Source organism: Zalophus californianus, chromosome X (genome assembly GCF_009762305.2).
Source record: "Zalophus californianus isolate mZalCal1 chromosome X, mZalCal1.pri.v2, whole genome shotgun sequence".
Classification (NCBI taxonomy): Eukaryota; Metazoa; Chordata; class Mammalia; order Carnivora; family Otariidae; genus Zalophus; species Zalophus californianus.
Window position 1 is genome coordinate 129,305,613 of NC_045612.1, and position 18,150 is coordinate 129,323,762.

Below are 18,150 nucleotides of genomic sequence, written 5' to 3' on the forward strand. Positions count from 1 at the left end.
CCTCTATCCACACACACGGCAAGACATTCATTGGGACAACCCGCCTCCAGCCTCTATCCACACACACAGCAAGACATTCATCGGGACAACCCGCCTCCAGCCTCTATCCATGCACACGGCAAGACGTTCATCGGGACAACCTGCCTCTTGCCTCTATCCACGCACACACCCCCATTCCGAGGCTAGACCAAGTCACTAACGGGGTTACACACATGTCCCGAAACCCCCCATCCCGAGGCTGGACCAAGTCACCTACGGGGTTACAAACATGTCCTGAGACACCCCTCCATTCCGAGGCTAGACCAGGTCACTAACCGGGTCTGCAAGGTCAGTCCTCACTCCCCAAACTCAGTGCACTTTGTGAGAAACCCTCCCACACCCTCGTTGTGAAGTGCGCTAATACATGGTATCTCGTCTGCACACATGAGATGGTGAGGAATGAATGATATGAAGGACACCAGGTGAATCTCCAGCCACAGGACACCTGCAGTTGCTGTGCCAGGGGCCGGCCACATGGCACCCTACAACAGCTCCTGTTCTACCCTTCTCCACCCAGATGCAGACGGCCACAGAAACCCTGACGGCTTGGGTCATTCCAACAGTGACCATCACAACAGCACGCAGAGACTACAGGACAGACTACACAGAACATGGTCAGCTCTAAATGTGTGGACAGAACACAGTCAGGGCTCCATGACACAGCATAGACAAAACACAATCAGGTTCAAATGTGCCAGTGTAGACGGAACATGATCAGGGCTAAATGTGCCAGTGTAGACCCAACAGTCAGGTCTCCATGACACAGTGTAGACAAAACACAATCAGATCTAAATGTGCCAGTGTAGATGGAACACAATCCAGTCTAAATGTGCCAGTGTAGATGGAACAGTCAGGTCTCCGTGACACAGTGTAGACAAACATGGTCGGGTCTAAATGTGCCAGTGTAGACAGAATACAGTCAGATCTCCATGACACAGTATGGACAGAACACAGTCAGGGCTTCATGACACAGCATAGACAAAACATGAACAGGTCTCAATATGCCAGTGTAGACAAACATGATCAGCGTAGACAAAACAGTCAGGTTTCCAAGATACAGTGTAGACACAACATGATCAAGTCTAAATGTGCCAGTGTAGACAGAACACAGTCAGGGCTCCATGACGCAATGTAGACAGAACACTGTCAGGTCTAAACATCCCGGTGTAGACAGAGCATAATGAGATCTAAATGTGCCAGTGCAGAGAGAAGAGTCAGTTTCCATGACACAGAGTAGAAAGAACACTTTCAGTCTAAGTGTGCCAGTGTAGACAAAACACACTCTGGTCTAAATGTCCCAGTGTAGACAAAACATGATCAAGTCTAAATGTGCCAGTGCAGACAGAACACAGGGCTCCGTGACATGGTGTAGACAAAACAAGATCAGATCTAAATGAGCCAGTGTAGACAGAACACTGTCAGGTCTAAACATCCCAGGGCAGACAGAGCATGATGAGATCTAAATGTGCCAGTGTAGAGAGGAGTCAGTTTCCATGACACAGAGTAGAAAGAACACTTTCAGGTCTAAATGTGCCAGTGTAGACAGAACACACTCTGGTCTAAATGTCCCAGTGTAGACAAAACATGATGAAGTCTAAATGCGCCAGTGTAGACGGAACACAGTCAGGGCTCCATGACACGGTGTAGACAAAACATGATCAGATCTAAATGAGCCAGTGTAGACAGTACACGTCAGGACTCCATGACACAGTGTAGACAGAACACGATCTGGTCTAAATGTGCCAGTGTAGAGAGAAGAGTCAGTTTCCATAACACAGAGTAGAAAGAACACTGTCGGGTCTAAATGTGCCAGTATAGATGAACTCGCTCTGGTCAGATTATCCCAGTGTGGACAGAACTCACTGGATGAAGTCACTTTTGCAGGACAGGTCAAGTCTGACTGTCCCACTGCACACGGAGTCTGGCTTCACCTTGTCAATTAAAGCAACACACCATGGGACCTAAGTGCACTCAGTGTGGACTGAGCGCAGTCAGGTCCTGTCGCATTGTGGACAAGACTCGGAGGCTCTACTGCACTCAGTGTGGACAGGACGGGGTCAGGTCAGCCCGAGCCCCCCTCGCCGCAGTCCGGATAGAGTGAGGTCTGCATGCACTGTGCCAGCAGGACCCTGTCCACAGGGCCGGCTCGGGGCGGCTCCCGTGGGAGCCAGGCTCACGGCTGCAGTCCCTCGTCGGTGATCAGGGTGCCCACCCCGTGCTGGGAACTCCACAGGAACCACCCGGGGCTCCGTCAGCCTCGGGTGTGCCGGGAAGCCACACAGAATCACCCCACTCTTAAACAGTGGAATGTGTGTTACCAGTTTCTCTGGCCACATGATGGTCAGGATCCAGGGGTAGGCCAGAAACTTCTTGTAGTACAGCCCGGTCTCCTGCAAGGACAGACGAGACGTGCCGGTCAAGTCCCCCGTCCCCGGCTGCAGCGCGTCCCGGCAGGACAGGCCCATGCAGCACAGGGTGCTGGGAGCTGGTCTGCATCCCCCCTGGAGGCCGAGGCCCGTGGGTGAGGGGGGGGAACGGCTCCGAGCAGCCGACAGCATGCACGGCCTGTCTCCACAACAGCAGTTCACGTCCACCTTCACGTCAGTGTCCTCGGGAGCCGTGCAGACGGACTGCGTCTGCGGCGCTCAGCCACTTCGTGTACTCGGCTGGCACTCAGAGCATGCACGTGTCATCTCTGGAAGCCAGCATGGGGAGACGCCACTCTGCACAGAGGACCCGGGAGCATCGGAGCCTCTCGTGCTCGCTGGCCACATCTCCATACGGCCAGTGCCGTGGCTGTGCATGTCACCCTGCCCGCTGTGGGCCCTGCACACTATGGCATTTCCCTACAACGTGTCCAGGGGCCTGCTCTTTGGGAAGCGCAGGGTCTCCCATGAGGCACACAGGCTGAGGGGCTGGCAAAGCCCCTACTGCTGCTTCAGAGGTGGGGGGAGACCGAACGGGACCCTGATCTGGTGACGGGAGCTCTCTGAGGAAAGAGGCCCAATCGAGTCAGGGACATGCTGAGGGACCCCAAGTAAGGAGCTAATTTCAGGGACACAGAGGCCGGAAGCAAGTAGGCGCATCCTCCTCAATTATGGGCCTGGGCTCTCCGAACTGCCAAACCTGTGGGCTTCAAGGGAGCCCGGGCACAGATGGCTAAATGTCATGTAGGGACTTTAGCGGGACCCTGAACGGGACACAAACAAACGTGAAGGACATTCCTGAGACAGGCATGGTAACGTATGCAGATCCTTCGCACGGGTGTTGTCCTCCAGTGACTTAAGAGTGCCTGAGAGTGAGGACAGGACCACGGTCTCATGGGAGCGCTCACGGCCACACAGGAGGACACAGTCAGGGCCCAGTTCAGTCTGCAGCCCCCTTACGGGCGGTTCTGGTGAACACACACGGCGGCAAACACACCTGTGCATATGCATGGACCTGCACACACACACTCACACGTGCACACATGCATTTGCTCGCTCGCGTGCATTCACATCACAGGCACACGTGCATGCGTGGGGATAAGCTGAAGACGGCGCACACCCACGTGCATTTGCTCACAGGCACAGTGCACACGCGTGTGCATGCACAGCAGAGGCACATGCGCAAGCATGGGTGATAAGGCAAAGATGGCACACACCCACATGCACTTGCTCACACCGACAGTGCACACGCGCGTGCATGCACGGCACAGAGGCACACATGGGGGATAAGCTGAAGACAGCACACACAGATGCACTCGCTCGCTCACGTGCACAGTGCACACGCGCATGTGTGCATGGCACAGAGGCATACAAGCATGCATGGGGCATAAGCTGAAGATGGCACACACCCATGTACATTTGCTCACATGGACAGTGCACACACGTGTGCATGCACGGCACAGAGGCATACATGCACGCATGAAGGATAAGCTGAATACAGCACACACACATGCATTCGCTTGCTCACGTGCACAGTGCACACGCGTGTGCATGCACGGCACAGAGACACACGTGCACGCATGGGGCATAAGCTGAAGATGGTGCACACACATGCATTCGCTTGCTCACGTGCACAGTGCACACGCGTGTGCACGCACGGCACAGAGACACACGTGCACACATGGGGGATAAGCTGAAGACAGCAGAGCATTAGTTGCTGAATGCAGGTGAAGTTTATGTATTCTTCTTTTCTTACGTTTAATGTTGTTCCAAATAAAAAGTTAAAAGAAAACAGTTACTGTTCACGGACTTGATTCACAAGACTTTCTGAAGACACTTTCTAGGTATTTTAAGATGTGAGAAATTTTGTAGATAAGCCGTCTGTTCGCTGAAGGGATGAGTTCGCACACAGTGGAACATGACGCAGCCTTGAAGAGGAAGGACGTTCTGCACCTGCTAGGACGTGGATGGAGCTTGAGGACATGAGCCCGACACAGAAGGACACATCCTGTGGGACTGCACGTACACGGGGTCCCTAGAGGAGTCCCATCCACAGAGACAGAGAGTAGATGGTGGGGCCAGGGACCGGGGTTGGGAGACCGGGAGATGGTGTCTCATGGGGACAGACTTTCAAGTTGGGATGATGGAAAGTTCTGGAGACGGATGGTGGGGATAGTCGCACAACAGTGTGAAGGCGCCCAATGCCGCTGAGCTATGCACTTGAATTGGTTAAGACAGTGAATTGTATGCTGGGTGTATTTTTCCACAATGAAAACAACGTGTTAAACAAGAGAAAATCGTCTTTAAAATGCAAGGAGGCGCTTGAGCTCACCAACAGTCCGGGGAACTAAACCATGCATACAACTACAAGATTGGCAAAAACTATCCAGCAGCCAGCACGGACGGGGATGCAGAGCCACGCAGCCTAACGCACACGCGGAGATGCCGTGAAAGCAAGCTGGCCTCACACCACAGAGTCAAATGTGCATACGTTCATTACACGCAAACGCGGGAACACGGACAGCAGGACCCATGGACATGCACGTCCACAGCCATACACAGGAAAAGCTCAAAAGCAACCCGAATGCCATCAGAAGCAGAATGGGGACATGAACCACGCACACACATGCGACGGAACATTCCCCAGCCATGACATGGACGTTTACTCGACATTATTCACGTGTATATAAATTATTTCTTAAACTGTGTGTCTGTGTGACGGAGCCTCACAGGCGCCACACAGAGCACTGGTGCCTCCCGGGCACGGAGCTGGAAGCCCGGCAGAGCGGGGCTGGTGTGCACGGGTGCCCGTGTGCAGCAGCAAAGCCAGAGCACCGAAATATTGTGAGCACCCAGTTCAAGGACATACTCCTGTCACCGCGGGGAGGTGGTCCGGACGGGCACAGAGCACGTCTGGGCACCTGCCGGCCTCGCTCTCTTTCTTCTCTGCACGATGGCCACGTGAGTTCCACTTTATTATAGCCGTATTTCCCCCGTACGTGACAGAATGCCCCGTATTTATGGTTCACGTTAGTCTTTAGAAAGCAACGCGGAACCCCAAGAGGCCCGCTTCTCCCAGGGAAGCAGAGGAGGGCGGCTCCTACCCAGGAAATGGGCATGCCTCAGCTCCTTCCACCCCCAGGCCTGACCGCAAGCCCGCACGCCCGGGGGAGGGGGGAGGGCAGCGCTGCTCAGGAGGAAGCTCCCGTGACCTCAGGCCCCGGGCTCACGGAGTGCGTGGAGCCCGCCCCACCTGGTCAAACTTCTCGGTCATTTTGTGCACCACGTTCTGGCCTTGGTTGCTCTGGTACAGCTCGGCCGTCACCATCCCTGCGAGAGAAAGAAGGAAACGTGGTTCAAGCCGACCCTCCTCCTAGGGGACACCACCTCGTCCCTGAGAGAGGGCGGCGAAGCCACTGCATCCAGCCTCACTGGCTGGGCTCTACACGTGCGGTGGCCCCCGCGTGTCTAACGCCACGGGGCTTTCATGAGACACCCTCAGGGCGCCCAGCCAGATGCCGCAGGGGATTCTCGACAGGCCGGTCCTGGCCCCACAGCCCCTGCGTCAGGTTCCGGAGGGAGGGCGAAGCCCCCAGTTGTTCGCTGGTGATGACAACTGATGGGCATGGAACGCGCAGAGCGAACAACAGACTCGTAGTATGAACCTCAGTGGTGCGTGTACTCACTGCGGTCACCCATCGCTACAGCCCACTGTAGGAGGCCCCCACCTCCCCACAGTGGTGCTCGCCTCTCATTTCCCTGGCCCCAGGAACCGCGGAGGTGCCGTCCGTCTGTGGACCTGCCCGTTCTGCACATTTCGCGCACATGGGGTCAGCCTGTGTGGTCTGAGGTGCCTGCATCTGTCCCTGAGCACCATGTGTTCAAAGTCCATCCACGTGGCAGCAAGGGCCCGTGTCCCCTGCTGGGCAGGACCGAATAACGTTCACGTTCTGTGTGTCTCCCTGCCCCCTTGTACACAGCTTGGAGACCTTCAGCTTCCGGCTTTCTTGCAGCATAACCCAGGCGCCCCATCTCCCCTTCTCTTTTTTTTAAGATTTTATTTATGGACTTTAGAGAGAGAGACAGCGCGTGAGTGGGAGGAGGCAGAAGGAGAGGGGGAGAGAGAGGATCCCAAGCAGACGCCCCGCTGAGCACAAAGCCTGACTCGGGGCCCGATCCAGGCCTAAGAGCATGACCTGAGGTGAAACCAAGAGTCACACACTTAACTGACTGAGCCACCCAGGTGCCCCTATGTCCTTCCTCTTGCAAGCGCCAAGTCTTGTGGGACTAGGGCCACCCTAAGGACTATCTTACTGCTCACAACTCCAAAGGTCCTTCTTCTCCACGAGGTCACATCCTGAGGTCCTGGGGTCAGGACGTGGACGGATCTTTCCTTGGGGGGACAATCACCCTTCGCTCTGAGATAACAAGTCTCCTACGTAAACTAAACCAACGTCTGGAAAAGCCCCAGCCCGCCCAGTCTCTTACAACCACACGTGGGCAGGAAAGGCAGGCCCAGCGGGCCCACCTGTGGGGACACGCACGAGGGTCCAGGAGCACGGCTCACCTTCACAGCCACAGCACTGGACGAAGAAGCTGATGAGGTCCAGCAAGGCCAGCTCCCTGTCCACCTTATAGGACTGCACCCACTCCTCGACGGCCGTCTGCAGGGGCAACAGCTAGTGGTGAGCACACGTGTGTGATGGGGTGCGTGGGACCGACCAGCCAGCCATGAGGACACGTGTGTGATCATGAATATGATCCCAGTGGTGAGCGCTTGTGTGTACGTGTGTAATCAGGTGCATGTGACAGGCAGCGGTGAGCACGTGTGTGTACGTGTGTGATCGGGCGTGTGTGACGGGCAGCGGTGAGCACGTGTGTGTACGGGTGTGATCAGGTGATGTGATGGGCAGTGGCGAGCACGTGTGACGGGCACACATGACCACTGAGCAGGCCGGGCAGAACAAGGCAGCAGTGGGTGCGGCCACGACTGCCAGGACACCCAGCCTCCGTGTGGCGTGAGTAGCGACAAACACCAGGAGGGCCCCCATGTCTGCCGCACCCCCGCACCCGCCCCACCGCACGCACCCTGCAGCGGGCGGTACCTGCACCGAGTTCTTCCCCAGGGCGACCATCTCAAAGAGGGTCACCTCTGTGGTGATGGCTACTTTCCTCTTGCGGTGCTTCCGCGGCGGCCGCCCTCGCCGGCGGGTGCCCGGCCCACTGACATCCTGGCCCCCCAAGGGTGCTCCCTGCGCCTAGAACCAAAGGAGGCCATGACGGGGCTGGACCCTGCATGGGAAGCTCTGTGTCCCGGGGAGGGCGAGGAGGGTGCACCGTGTCTCAGGACAGAGGGATGTGCTCAGGATGGGGAGGGGACACGGTGTCTGATGACTCAGGAGGGGACGTGGTGTCTCAGGATGGGGAGAGGAAGTGCCCTGGTGGTCCCGTGGGGCCCTAGTGGACTGGTGGTTCGATGGGCAGGCCGTGCAGGGACAAAGGCCTCCAGGATCCGTGTGGGAGCCAGCCAGCTCCTCGCCTGATGTGGAGAAGCACGTCACAACCCACCCAGCCCGTGCATCCCTCCCAGCAGTGGTCAGTACCAGTATGGAGCTCCTCCTCCTGGCCATCACCTCAAAGAGGGTCACCACAGAGATGAACTGGCCAGCCTGATTCCTGAGCCTCCTGCATGGGCGCCGCCCTCGCCGTCGGGGTCCACTTCCACTGGCATCCCAGCCCCCCGAGGGTCCTTCCTGCACCTACAACCAGAAAGTAGGATGTGAAGCGCTGATACATGGAGGCCAGCTTAACGACAGGACCCCTACATCGCAGGACTGAGGAAGTGTGGCCAGGAAGTAGCCGCTACCACTGCCCATGACCACCAGGGGCCCCCGGGCAAGCGGGGCAGCCACTCCGAGTCACCCACTGCTGCTGCAGGACAGAGGCCTCGGCCGGAGCTTCTGATCCACCAGGACCTCAGCTGAGTGGTCATACACCCGCTTCCACCGCGCCCGTATCCCCAACCATGTCCTCGTCCCAGCATGACACACCCAGTCCACTTGCTGCAGCCACAGCCGTGAACCACCCGTGTCCAGGCGACAACAAGCCATTCTGAAGCCAATCCCGAGGGCTGTCTCTCAGGGCTATAGGGTACCCATCATCCCACTGATCAGAGCCCAGGATGGAGATGGGGAGCTCAAGCCAGTGACCAGCAAGGTCAGAGGAAGTCAGTCCTGTGGGACAGGTGAGCCAGTTCTCCCTGTCCTAAGGGGCAGGTGGGGGCCCAGGGGCCCAGCAGAAGCAGGGCTGAGACCACCACAGCCTCAAGGGCACAAGGAGATTAGCCCAGAACCAGGGGTCACAGGTGCACGGGGCAGAACAAGGGAGTCACAGAAGAACCCGGGGTCATGCACAAAGATGGCGGAACCTGGGAGTCATGGCGACAGTGAAACCTGGGGGTCTTGGCAGAACCTGGGGCCACACATGCAGACAGTGGGCACAGCTGCCCAGCAACAGCATGACCTTCCCTAGTGAGCTGCAGCGACTGCATGAGGACCAGCATGGACACAGTGAGAGAACCAGGGCCACAGCTCCCTCGACCCAGTGCTCCCCTGCCCACTAAAGTCTGACCCTCCAAGGGCTCGCTGACACTGAGTCCTCGAGGGCCACCCTGGGGCACAGAGGGTCTGCGGGACAAGTGCACATTTTAGCACCATACCCCTGCACCCCCACACCCCTGCACCCCCACACCCCTGCACCCCCACACCCTTGCACCCCCACACCCCTGCACCCCCACACCCTTGCACCCCCACACCCCCACACGGTGGGCCTTATGACACGGTCTTCATAACTGAGAACATCCGAGGGCTCTAGGGCTTGGCCAGGTTGGCTCCCTGCCACCGATAACTGCACTGCAACACACACGTGGTCCCGCCTGTAGGAACCCCACACTGACACGTGTGCCATTAAAGGCCTTGCCTCAGGAATGTGCTCTCACGTGTCTTCAGGAAGATAAATTTGCAAGTGTGCACATACACAGAGAGACGATGAGACAACACACACGTGGTGTGATAGTAATGTGAACAATCAGGGGGAAAGGAAAAGACTCACTTTGTGTACTGTTTCTGCAACTCTTTTGCAAGTCTGTAATGATTTCAAATAAGAAAGTCTAAAGTTTGGCTTTTGGTACCAGTTATCTGAAGGACGTAGCATGAACTGGTTTACCGTTCACTCCACCCTGAAATATTTACACTGCTCCCTCTTTCCTATCCTACACAACACTAAAGATAATGCCTTTTATCATTTTAAATTTTAACCCAATTCTCAGATGCTAATGAGACAAGTAGAGTGTGGCCAGCTGCACGACATGAGGCAGTAATAAGCACTACAGGCAAGAGTCTCCTTCCCTACCCAGGACAGGATGTTTGTCCTATACCTGCATTTACACTGGGCCAAGGACAGGGCAAGGCTACTTCTATTCCACAATGTATTGGAAGTCCTACTCCGTGGAGCAAAGAGGAGAACGGAAATGAAAGTCATCAGATTAGGAAAAAAGAAGGCATAAAACTAGCTCTGTTTGAGAATCACATGATTGGCTATGCAGAAAATCCCAAAGGACGTATCAAACTATCTCCTCAAACTCAAAAGTGATTTTAGCAAGGCCACAAAATACAAGGTCAGTATAACAAAATCAATCATATTTCTATAAACAAGCAATGAAAGACCAGACATGGAAATTAAAAAACAAACAAACAAACAAACAGTACCTATTACAACAGCTCCTCAAAAATTAAATACTTAGATATCAACTTAACAAAATACATGTAGGGTCTGTGTACTGAAAACTACAAGACTTTGGTGAAAAAAAATGAAATAAGACCTTCAGAAACAGTGAGCTATACCATGTTCATGGAATAGAAGGTGGAAATGAAGCATGCCACAACAACAGGGGACTTCAACACCCCACTCTCGATAAGGGATAGAACAACCAGACAGAAGACAAGTGAGGACAAAAAAGACTAAACAAACCAACTAGATCTAAGACACATATACTGAACCCTCCACCCAGCAACCGCACACACCTTCCACTCAGGAGCACTTGGAACATTCCCCAAAATAGACCACAAGTTAACCCACAAAGTCTTAACAGATTTCAAAAGATAGGTAATGTACAAAGTATCTTCTCTGACCACAGTGACAGAAGAAGGAAAACTGGAAAATTCACAAAATTGTGGAAATTAAAACACAGACTACTAAAGAATGAATGGATCTGGGGCGCCTAGGTGGCTCAGTCAGTTAAGTGTCTGCCTTTGGCTCAGGTCATGATCCCGGAGTCCTGGGATTGAGCCCCACGTCAGGCTCCCTGCTCAATGGGGAGTCTGCTTCTCCCTCTCCCTCTGTCCCTCCCCGCGCTCCTTTCTCTCTCACTCTCTCTCTCAAATAAATTAATAAAATATTAAAAAAAAAAAAAGAACGAGTGAACCAGAGAAGAAATCACAAGGGCAATTAGAAAATACTTAGGGACAAATGAAAACGAAAACACGACATAACTAAAACTTATGGGACACTGGGAAAGCATTGCTGATGGGAAATTTGTAGCTCTAAGTGCTGACCCTGAAAACCAAGAAAGATCCCAGATCAACAATGCAAGTTTATACCTTGAGGAATGAGAAAAAGGGCAGACTGAATCCAAAACTAGCAGATGGAAGGAACTAATAAAGAAGCAGAACTGAGACAAACACAACACATAATAGAACATAGAGAAAACCAATGAAACCAAAAGTTGGTTCTTCTGAAACATAACAGAATTAACAAAACTTTAATTTAGATGGACTACGGACAAAAGAGTGAAGACTCATATTATGAAAACTGGAAATGGGGCATTACTACAGATTCCATAGAACTAGGATTAGAAGAGAGTCCTGTGACCAACTGCACACCAACAAATGGGATGACCTATATGAAATGGACACATTTCGGGTGCCTGGGTGGCTCAGTCATTAAGCGTCTGCCTTCGGCTCAGGTCATGATCCCAGGGTCCTGGGATCAAGCCCCACATCAGGCTCCCTGCTCCGTGGGAAGCCTGCTTCTCCCTCTCCCACTCCCCTGCTTGTGTTCCCTCTCTCGCTGTGTCTCTCTCTGTCAAATAAATAAATAAAATCCTAAAAAAAAAGAAAGAAAGAAAATCTCTCTGCTTGCTTAAAAAAAAAAAAAGAAATGGACACATTTCTAGAAACACAAACCCTAGCAAGAGTAAGTCACACAGAAGTAAAAAAATCTGAATACGCATGTAACTAGTAGGAGATTGAATCAGTAATCGAAATCTCCTGAGAGGAGAAGCCCTGGACCTGGAGGGTTCACTGAGAAATTCTACCAAACGTTTTAAGGAGAACGAATACCAATCCTCAAACTTTTCCAAACACTGAAGAGGAAGGAACACTTCCAAACTCATTCCAGGAAGCCAGCATTACCCTGATTCCAAAGCGAGACAGAGATGGTACAAGGAAACTACAGACCAATATCCCTTATGAACACTGATGTGAAAATCCTCAACAAAATACCAGCAAACAGAACTCAGCGGCATGTTAGAGGACTATACACCATGACCAGCGGGACTTACCTCTGGAGCAGAAGATTGGTTCAACATACAAAAACTGATCAACGTAAGGCACCACATCAAGAGAATTAAGGAAAAATATCACATGATCAACTCAACTGATTCAGGAAAAGTAACTGACAAAATTCAATACCTGTTTGTGATACACACACACACAAAGCAGCAACTAAGAATAGGAGGAAATTATCTCAATATAACCAAAGCCATCTATGAAAAATCCGCAGTGAACATCATGCTCAATGATGAGGCAGAAAGGTTTTCCTCTAAGATGAGGAACAAGGCAAGGATGTACATCTGTGCCACTTCTATTTTATACAGTAGTGGAAGTTCTAGCCAGGGTAACTATGCAGAGCAATAGAGAAAGAGAGAGAAAGAAAGAAAAACACCCAAATTGGAAAGGAAAGAGTCAAATTATTTTGCAGATGATATGATTTTACAAGTAGAAACCCTAACAATTCTAGACACACACAAACACACACACACAGACACACACACACACACACACACACACACACACACACTGTGGGAACTAATACATGAATTCAGTAAAGTCACAGGATACAAAGTCAACACACAAAAATCAGCTGCATTTCTACACACCAATAATGAACAATCTAAAAAGTAAATTACAAAAACAATTCCACTGACAGCAGCATCAAATAGAATAAAATACATAGGAATTTACTTAACCAAGATGGTGAAAGATGCAGATGATGAAAAGTATTAAACATTGCTAGAAGAAATTAAAGAAGATATAGATAAATGGAAAAGCATCCCATGTTCATGGACTGGAAGACTTCAGAGTATTAAAATGTGAACACAACCCAACATGATCTACAGACTCAGCAAAATCCAATCAACATCTCAGCATAAGTTTTTCTAGGTATTAGCAAGCTGATTCTAAAATTCATATAGAAAGAAAATGAACAAAGACAGTCAAAAGAATTTTCAAAAACAACAAAGTTGGAGGATTCACACTATCTAGTTCCAAACCTTACTATAAAGCTATTGTAATCAAGACTGTGTGGTACTGGCAAAAGGACAGTCCCATAGAGCAGTGGAACAGGACAGGGTCCAGAAGTAGAACCACCTAAATATGCTCAACTGGCTTTTTATAAAATTGCAAAAGAAACTTGATGGATAACGGATAATCTGCTTACAAATAGTACTAAACAACTGGACATCCACATTCAAAACAATGAACTCTGACCCACATCTTTCAACTTCTACAAAAATTAGCTCAAATGGGTCATGGACCTAAAAGTAAGATGTAAAACCAGAACACTTTTACAAGAAAAAAATGGAAGAAAAATTTTGTGATCTAGGGTTAAAATTCTTAGATCCATCACTAAAAATGTAATACACAAAAGAAATAATTGATAAATTGGACTCTACCAAAACTCAAAACTTTTGCTCTTGTGAAAGACACTATTAATAGAACGAATGGGCATCTGGGTGGCTCAGGTGGTTAAGGCGCTGCCTTCGGCTCAGGTCATGATCCCAGGGTCTTGGGATCAAGCCCCGCATTGGGCTCCCCGATCAGCGGGGAGTCTGCTTCTCCCTCTGCCTCTGTCGCTCCCTCTGCTTGTGCTCTCTCTCTCTCTCTCTGTCTGTTTCAAATAAATAAATGAAATCTTAAAAAACAACAACAACAACAACAACAACAACAAGCAGTATGAAAAGACAAGCCAGTGTCTGGTAGAAAACACTTGGAAAGTACATAATCTAATAAAGGACCTTTACCAATATTTTATAAAGAACTCTTGAAACTCAGCAAGAAAACAGGTCAATAAAAATGATGCGCAAAAGATTCCAACAGAGTCCTCACCAGAAAATATACACAGATGGGACGGTAAGCACATGGAGAGATGCTCAGGTCATTAGGCACTAGGCAGATGCAGAATGAAACCACCACCACTGGGACGGCTAAGATCCAACATGCTGACAGGTGCTGGGGGTGGGGGGCGGGGGGTGGCAGGAACTCTCCTACCTGCCAACAGGAATGTGAAACGGTCCAACCACTTGGGGAAGCAGCTTGGCGGTCTCGTAAACTGTTAAATGTACATGTACCAGCCACTGCGTCTACCTGAGAGAAACAAAGGCATATTTCCACACGAAGCCTTGTGTGCGAATGTTCCTGGCAGCTTTGTCAGTAATGACCAAACCTACAAACAATCCAAATGTCCTGTGCATAGTAAACAGACCAATTGGGTGGTCGACCCACAGACGGGACAGCCACTGCATAATATAAGAAGGAACCATGGAGACATTCCAATGCGGGTGAACGCGCAAATACTTAATTACGCTGAGTGAAAGAAGCCCGACCAAAAATGCAGATAAGCAGAAAGAAGCCATAGTGCGCGAGTCCACGTATACAAAACTCTAGGAAATGCACAATGTCACGTTCAGTGACAGGGCAGATCGGACCGGGTGGGTGGCCGTGGGGGCGCACAATGAGGGAGGCAGAATTACCAAGGCCTAGGAGATTTGGGGGATGGCAGCCATGGCCATCATCCTGACGGTGGTGACGGTCTCACGGTGTACACGTATGTTAAACTGCACACTTGAAACGTGTTTATTCCACATGAAGCGTTTAGAGAATGAGCTTGACTCCCTGTCACAGGTACGAATAAAACTGAAAACAGGACACATCATGTCCCTGGCAGAGGGGGACGCAGTAGGATCAAGGGACGAGGGGGCTGAGAGTAGCCAGAGAAGCAAGACCTGTGCCTGTGAGCAGCAAACAGGGCCACTAGGGGGCTCGTCCCGGGGACACAGCTCTGGTGGGAGCTACGCGCCCCCGCCCCGCATTGAGCCAGGCGCTCGCCACCCCTAAGGCCACACGACTGCAGAGCCCAAGGGGCTGCAGCCCCACCCACATGCCCACCCGTGGGCTACAGAACGGACTCTGGAGGTTCTCGTGCGTTTTGCGGCCACGAGGAGTAACCCTCCGCACGGCGTGCACGTGCAACCCCCCAAATTAGAGTCAGGCTGCCTTGTATTATCTTCATTCTGAAATCAGGAGCGACGAGAGAACAGTCCTCTCACCACGTGGCCCTCACACCCCCACGTACTCGGAACCAGTCCAGGTAGAGGAAGGGATTCTTGTTAAACTAAACTATGAAGCAAGCAGTGGATCACATCCTGTGAACACACTGGAACACATCCAGCACACACTAATGCACACTCACGCAAAGGACACCCAGGATACATTTCAAGCTTCGATTTTTTTTTTTTCCCTTTTTGTTTTTGTTTCTGGTTGTTTTACTAGACTCCACGCCAAACGTGGGGCTGGAACTTGCGACCCTGAGATCAAGAGGCACGTGCTCTACTGACTGAGCCGGCCAGGTACCCCTGAAGTTTAAAGGGTTATAAGACAACAGATATAGGACAAACCCATTTTTTTATTAAATTTTGGGATCTGTATCTACACACGCACGCATGTGTAGATGTGCAAGCACGTATGTACACGTATGTATGTATGCATGCATGTATGTATGCAGAGGGCAGGAGGGGCGTCTGGCTGGCCCAGTTGGTACAGCACGCCACCCTTGATCTCAGGGTTGTGAGTTCAAGCCGCACATTGGGTTTAGACACTACCCAAGCGGGGGAAAAAAACTGGACGGATATACAGCAAAGTCTCTACAGTCAGAGGATCAGTGACTTCTATTTCCTTCCGTGTTCTTGTCTCCACGTTCTCATCCACACGAACACGGCACAGGGAAACATGCACGTTAGGTCCACGTAACAAGCGTGCATAAAGCTGGCTGCGAGCTCCGTAGGCACGAGGACTTACCGACACACCGTCCTGGCCACTGCCGTCACAGACCGACACGGCTTTCAACCCCTCTCGGCCAGACCTTCCACTATGACACAAGAAAAGTCAGATTGCGGCATGAAGCCTGGAATCTGCAAGCCACCCCCGACTCACTCCTCTCTCTCAAAGGTACACACGCTTCCAAACACGGGGGACGTTAAGTACATCGTCTTCCACTCGACGTGGTTAAACAGGTGTTGCAGAGGGAAGGAAGCAAGAAAACCCAGACAATGCCCAGGAATTGGGAGGGGCTCGGCTTACAGAAGGCATGATCTGCAGGTGGTCTATTTCTGCGAAGGCAGAGGGGTAAATCATACACCCGGGCTCTCCTTGATCCTAACGCATTGTGCTTGGTTTGGGGTCTCTCACCTCAGGATGCCTCTGACCATGCCATCCACGACGCATCTTACAAACCACGGACATTTGACAATCAAGACAATGGAATACTTTGAAAACTGAGCCCAAACACGAGTGCTTCCTCCACGCTCCTGTTCCGTGCACAGCGCATCTACCCCAGGGCACCTGTCTTCACCTCTCTTCCCCGTCCTTCCCACAGCCCCAGCACCATTTCTGCGCTGTGTAATAAACAGGAGACGCTGGGGGACTGTCTCCACACAGCTCTGCATCTGCACGAAGGTAAGTGGGTAGATTCCCAACTTACTCGGGAGGAAACCGTCTACCTTCCCTCAGCAGCCATAAGACACACCGTCAATAGTAAAGCCGTAAAAAATATGCATTACCTCATTATCCAGCGTTAATCCTCGCTGCTTCCCTCCCCCACCCGCCCCTAGAAACCGCTGGGAAGGCAGGCTCTGGCGCGGCGCAGGGGATCCAGCCAGGACAGCAAGCGGAGGAGAGCAGGGAGAGGTGTGTGTGTGTGTGCCGCGGAGAGCCCAGCGCCCAACAGACACAGCCCTGGAAACGTGAGCTCCGCAGTTCTTCTCCCCCAAGTAGGACTGCACTCCTCTGGAGGAGGTAGGGCTTGCATGAGGGGACCTGCCCACATCTTACGCCAGGTGGCGTAACAGGACCGCGGCGTGCGGCTGTGTGATCTCCAGCCGGCCTCCCGCTGCACACAGGCGCCACCCCAGCATCTCAGACCCAGGCCCTCCAAACACACCCTCACGGGGACAGAAGACCCAGGGTATTTCCATGGACGCACTCATCCACGTTCCCTGTGCCTGGCGGTCTCGAGCCGTGTGACGGAGCGGAGGGCCGGGGGACCAGCCACAGAACAACAGACGCCGCCCAGAACGCACACACTCGGGCATTCCTTATGGCAACTTTTAATCCTGCCTCTCCTTCCCTCTGCCAGGAAATGGCATCCGGGAACCATGGCCTGTCCAGGGCTTCACAGGTGACACGGGGGCCACATTCTGACTGTGCCCATTTTCTTTAAGACAAACGATCTACATCTCCATTTAATTCTGCTCAAGTGGCTCACATTTGTCCGGGCTGTGCATAGGACAGATCCTGCTCAAAACACCATCTCCAACACTGCTTTTAATCCCCACACCCATCCCTACAGAGCCACTGAGCTGCTTTCCTGGGCCACGTCCCCCTGTACTACTCTGCCATCTCCCTCTGCATATGTCAGAACGAGGAGCCGTCCCATCATCACAGGGAATGTGGATGCTGTTTGGGATTTTTCCTGGAGAACAGAACTGATCACAGTCTGAACAGGAGGGGCGCTCCTTTGGAACCAGCCCACCCTCACTCTCTGCTGGACCCGGTGGAATGCGCAGTCGTGCTCCACACCACCTTCACCATCCAGGTTCTGATCGCCAAGGAGGTCCTGGGACCCCCCCCCCCCCCGCCCCCAGGGCCACACTCGCTACCAGCACAGACTTCAGAATCCGCCCAGGCCAGATCCAGACCCCCGGGCAGCACCGGGGATGCCCCAAGTCAGCATCCCGTGCCCAAGGCAGACTGGGGAACCCATGCGGCTAAACCCTAACCCTGAAGCACTGATGGACTCAGACCTGCCAGGCAAACTTTCAGACTCCTAAGGACTGGCTAGGACCCCCAAGGCGGGGTTCCAGACCCCCAGGGATGGGACAGGACTCCCTCAGCAGGGTACAGAACCCCTGGTGCTCCACTTGTCCCCCTCCCCCACAACCCAGAGTCTGGAGCCACACTCCAGGCTAGCAGCGCACACTTTCAAAGCCCTGGGACCGGACCAGAATCTCCAAGACAGAGTTTGGGACACCCACGGCTGGTTCTAACCCCAGGGCCTGAACCCCTGGTGCCTG

The 18,150-nt window shown here is 52.4% G+C and overlaps 1 protein-coding gene across 2 annotated transcripts in view; it reads right to left on the reverse strand.

The window, feature by feature from the left end:
- The window catches only part of LOC113931195 (cohesin subunit SA-2-like), a 54,370-nt gene extending 37,710 nt beyond the window's left edge, over window positions 1-16,660 (reverse strand). The window contains exons 1-8 of one of the 2 annotated variants that reach the window (XM_035725502.1): window positions 16,639-16,652; window positions 15,878-15,947; window positions 14,072-14,167; window positions 8,069-8,224; window positions 7,571-7,723; window positions 7,033-7,129; window positions 5,719-5,795; window positions 2,358-2,429 (exon numbers count right to left, since the gene is read on the reverse strand). In XM_035725502.1, coding sequence (XP_035581395.1) covers window positions 2,358-2,429; window positions 5,719-5,795; window positions 7,033-7,129; window positions 7,571-7,723; window positions 8,069-8,224; window positions 14,072-14,167; window positions 15,878-15,947; window positions 16,639-16,643 — 726 coding nt within the window. In that variant the 5' untranslated portion in view covers window positions 16,644-16,652. Of the gene's footprint in view, window positions 1-2,357; window positions 2,430-5,718; window positions 5,796-7,032; window positions 7,130-7,570; window positions 7,724-8,068; window positions 8,225-14,071; window positions 14,168-15,877; window positions 15,948-16,638 lie in introns of both variants that reach the window. The other variant, XM_035725503.1, reaches the window with a different exon arrangement.
- Window positions 16,661-18,150: the final 1,490 nt, after the last annotated feature.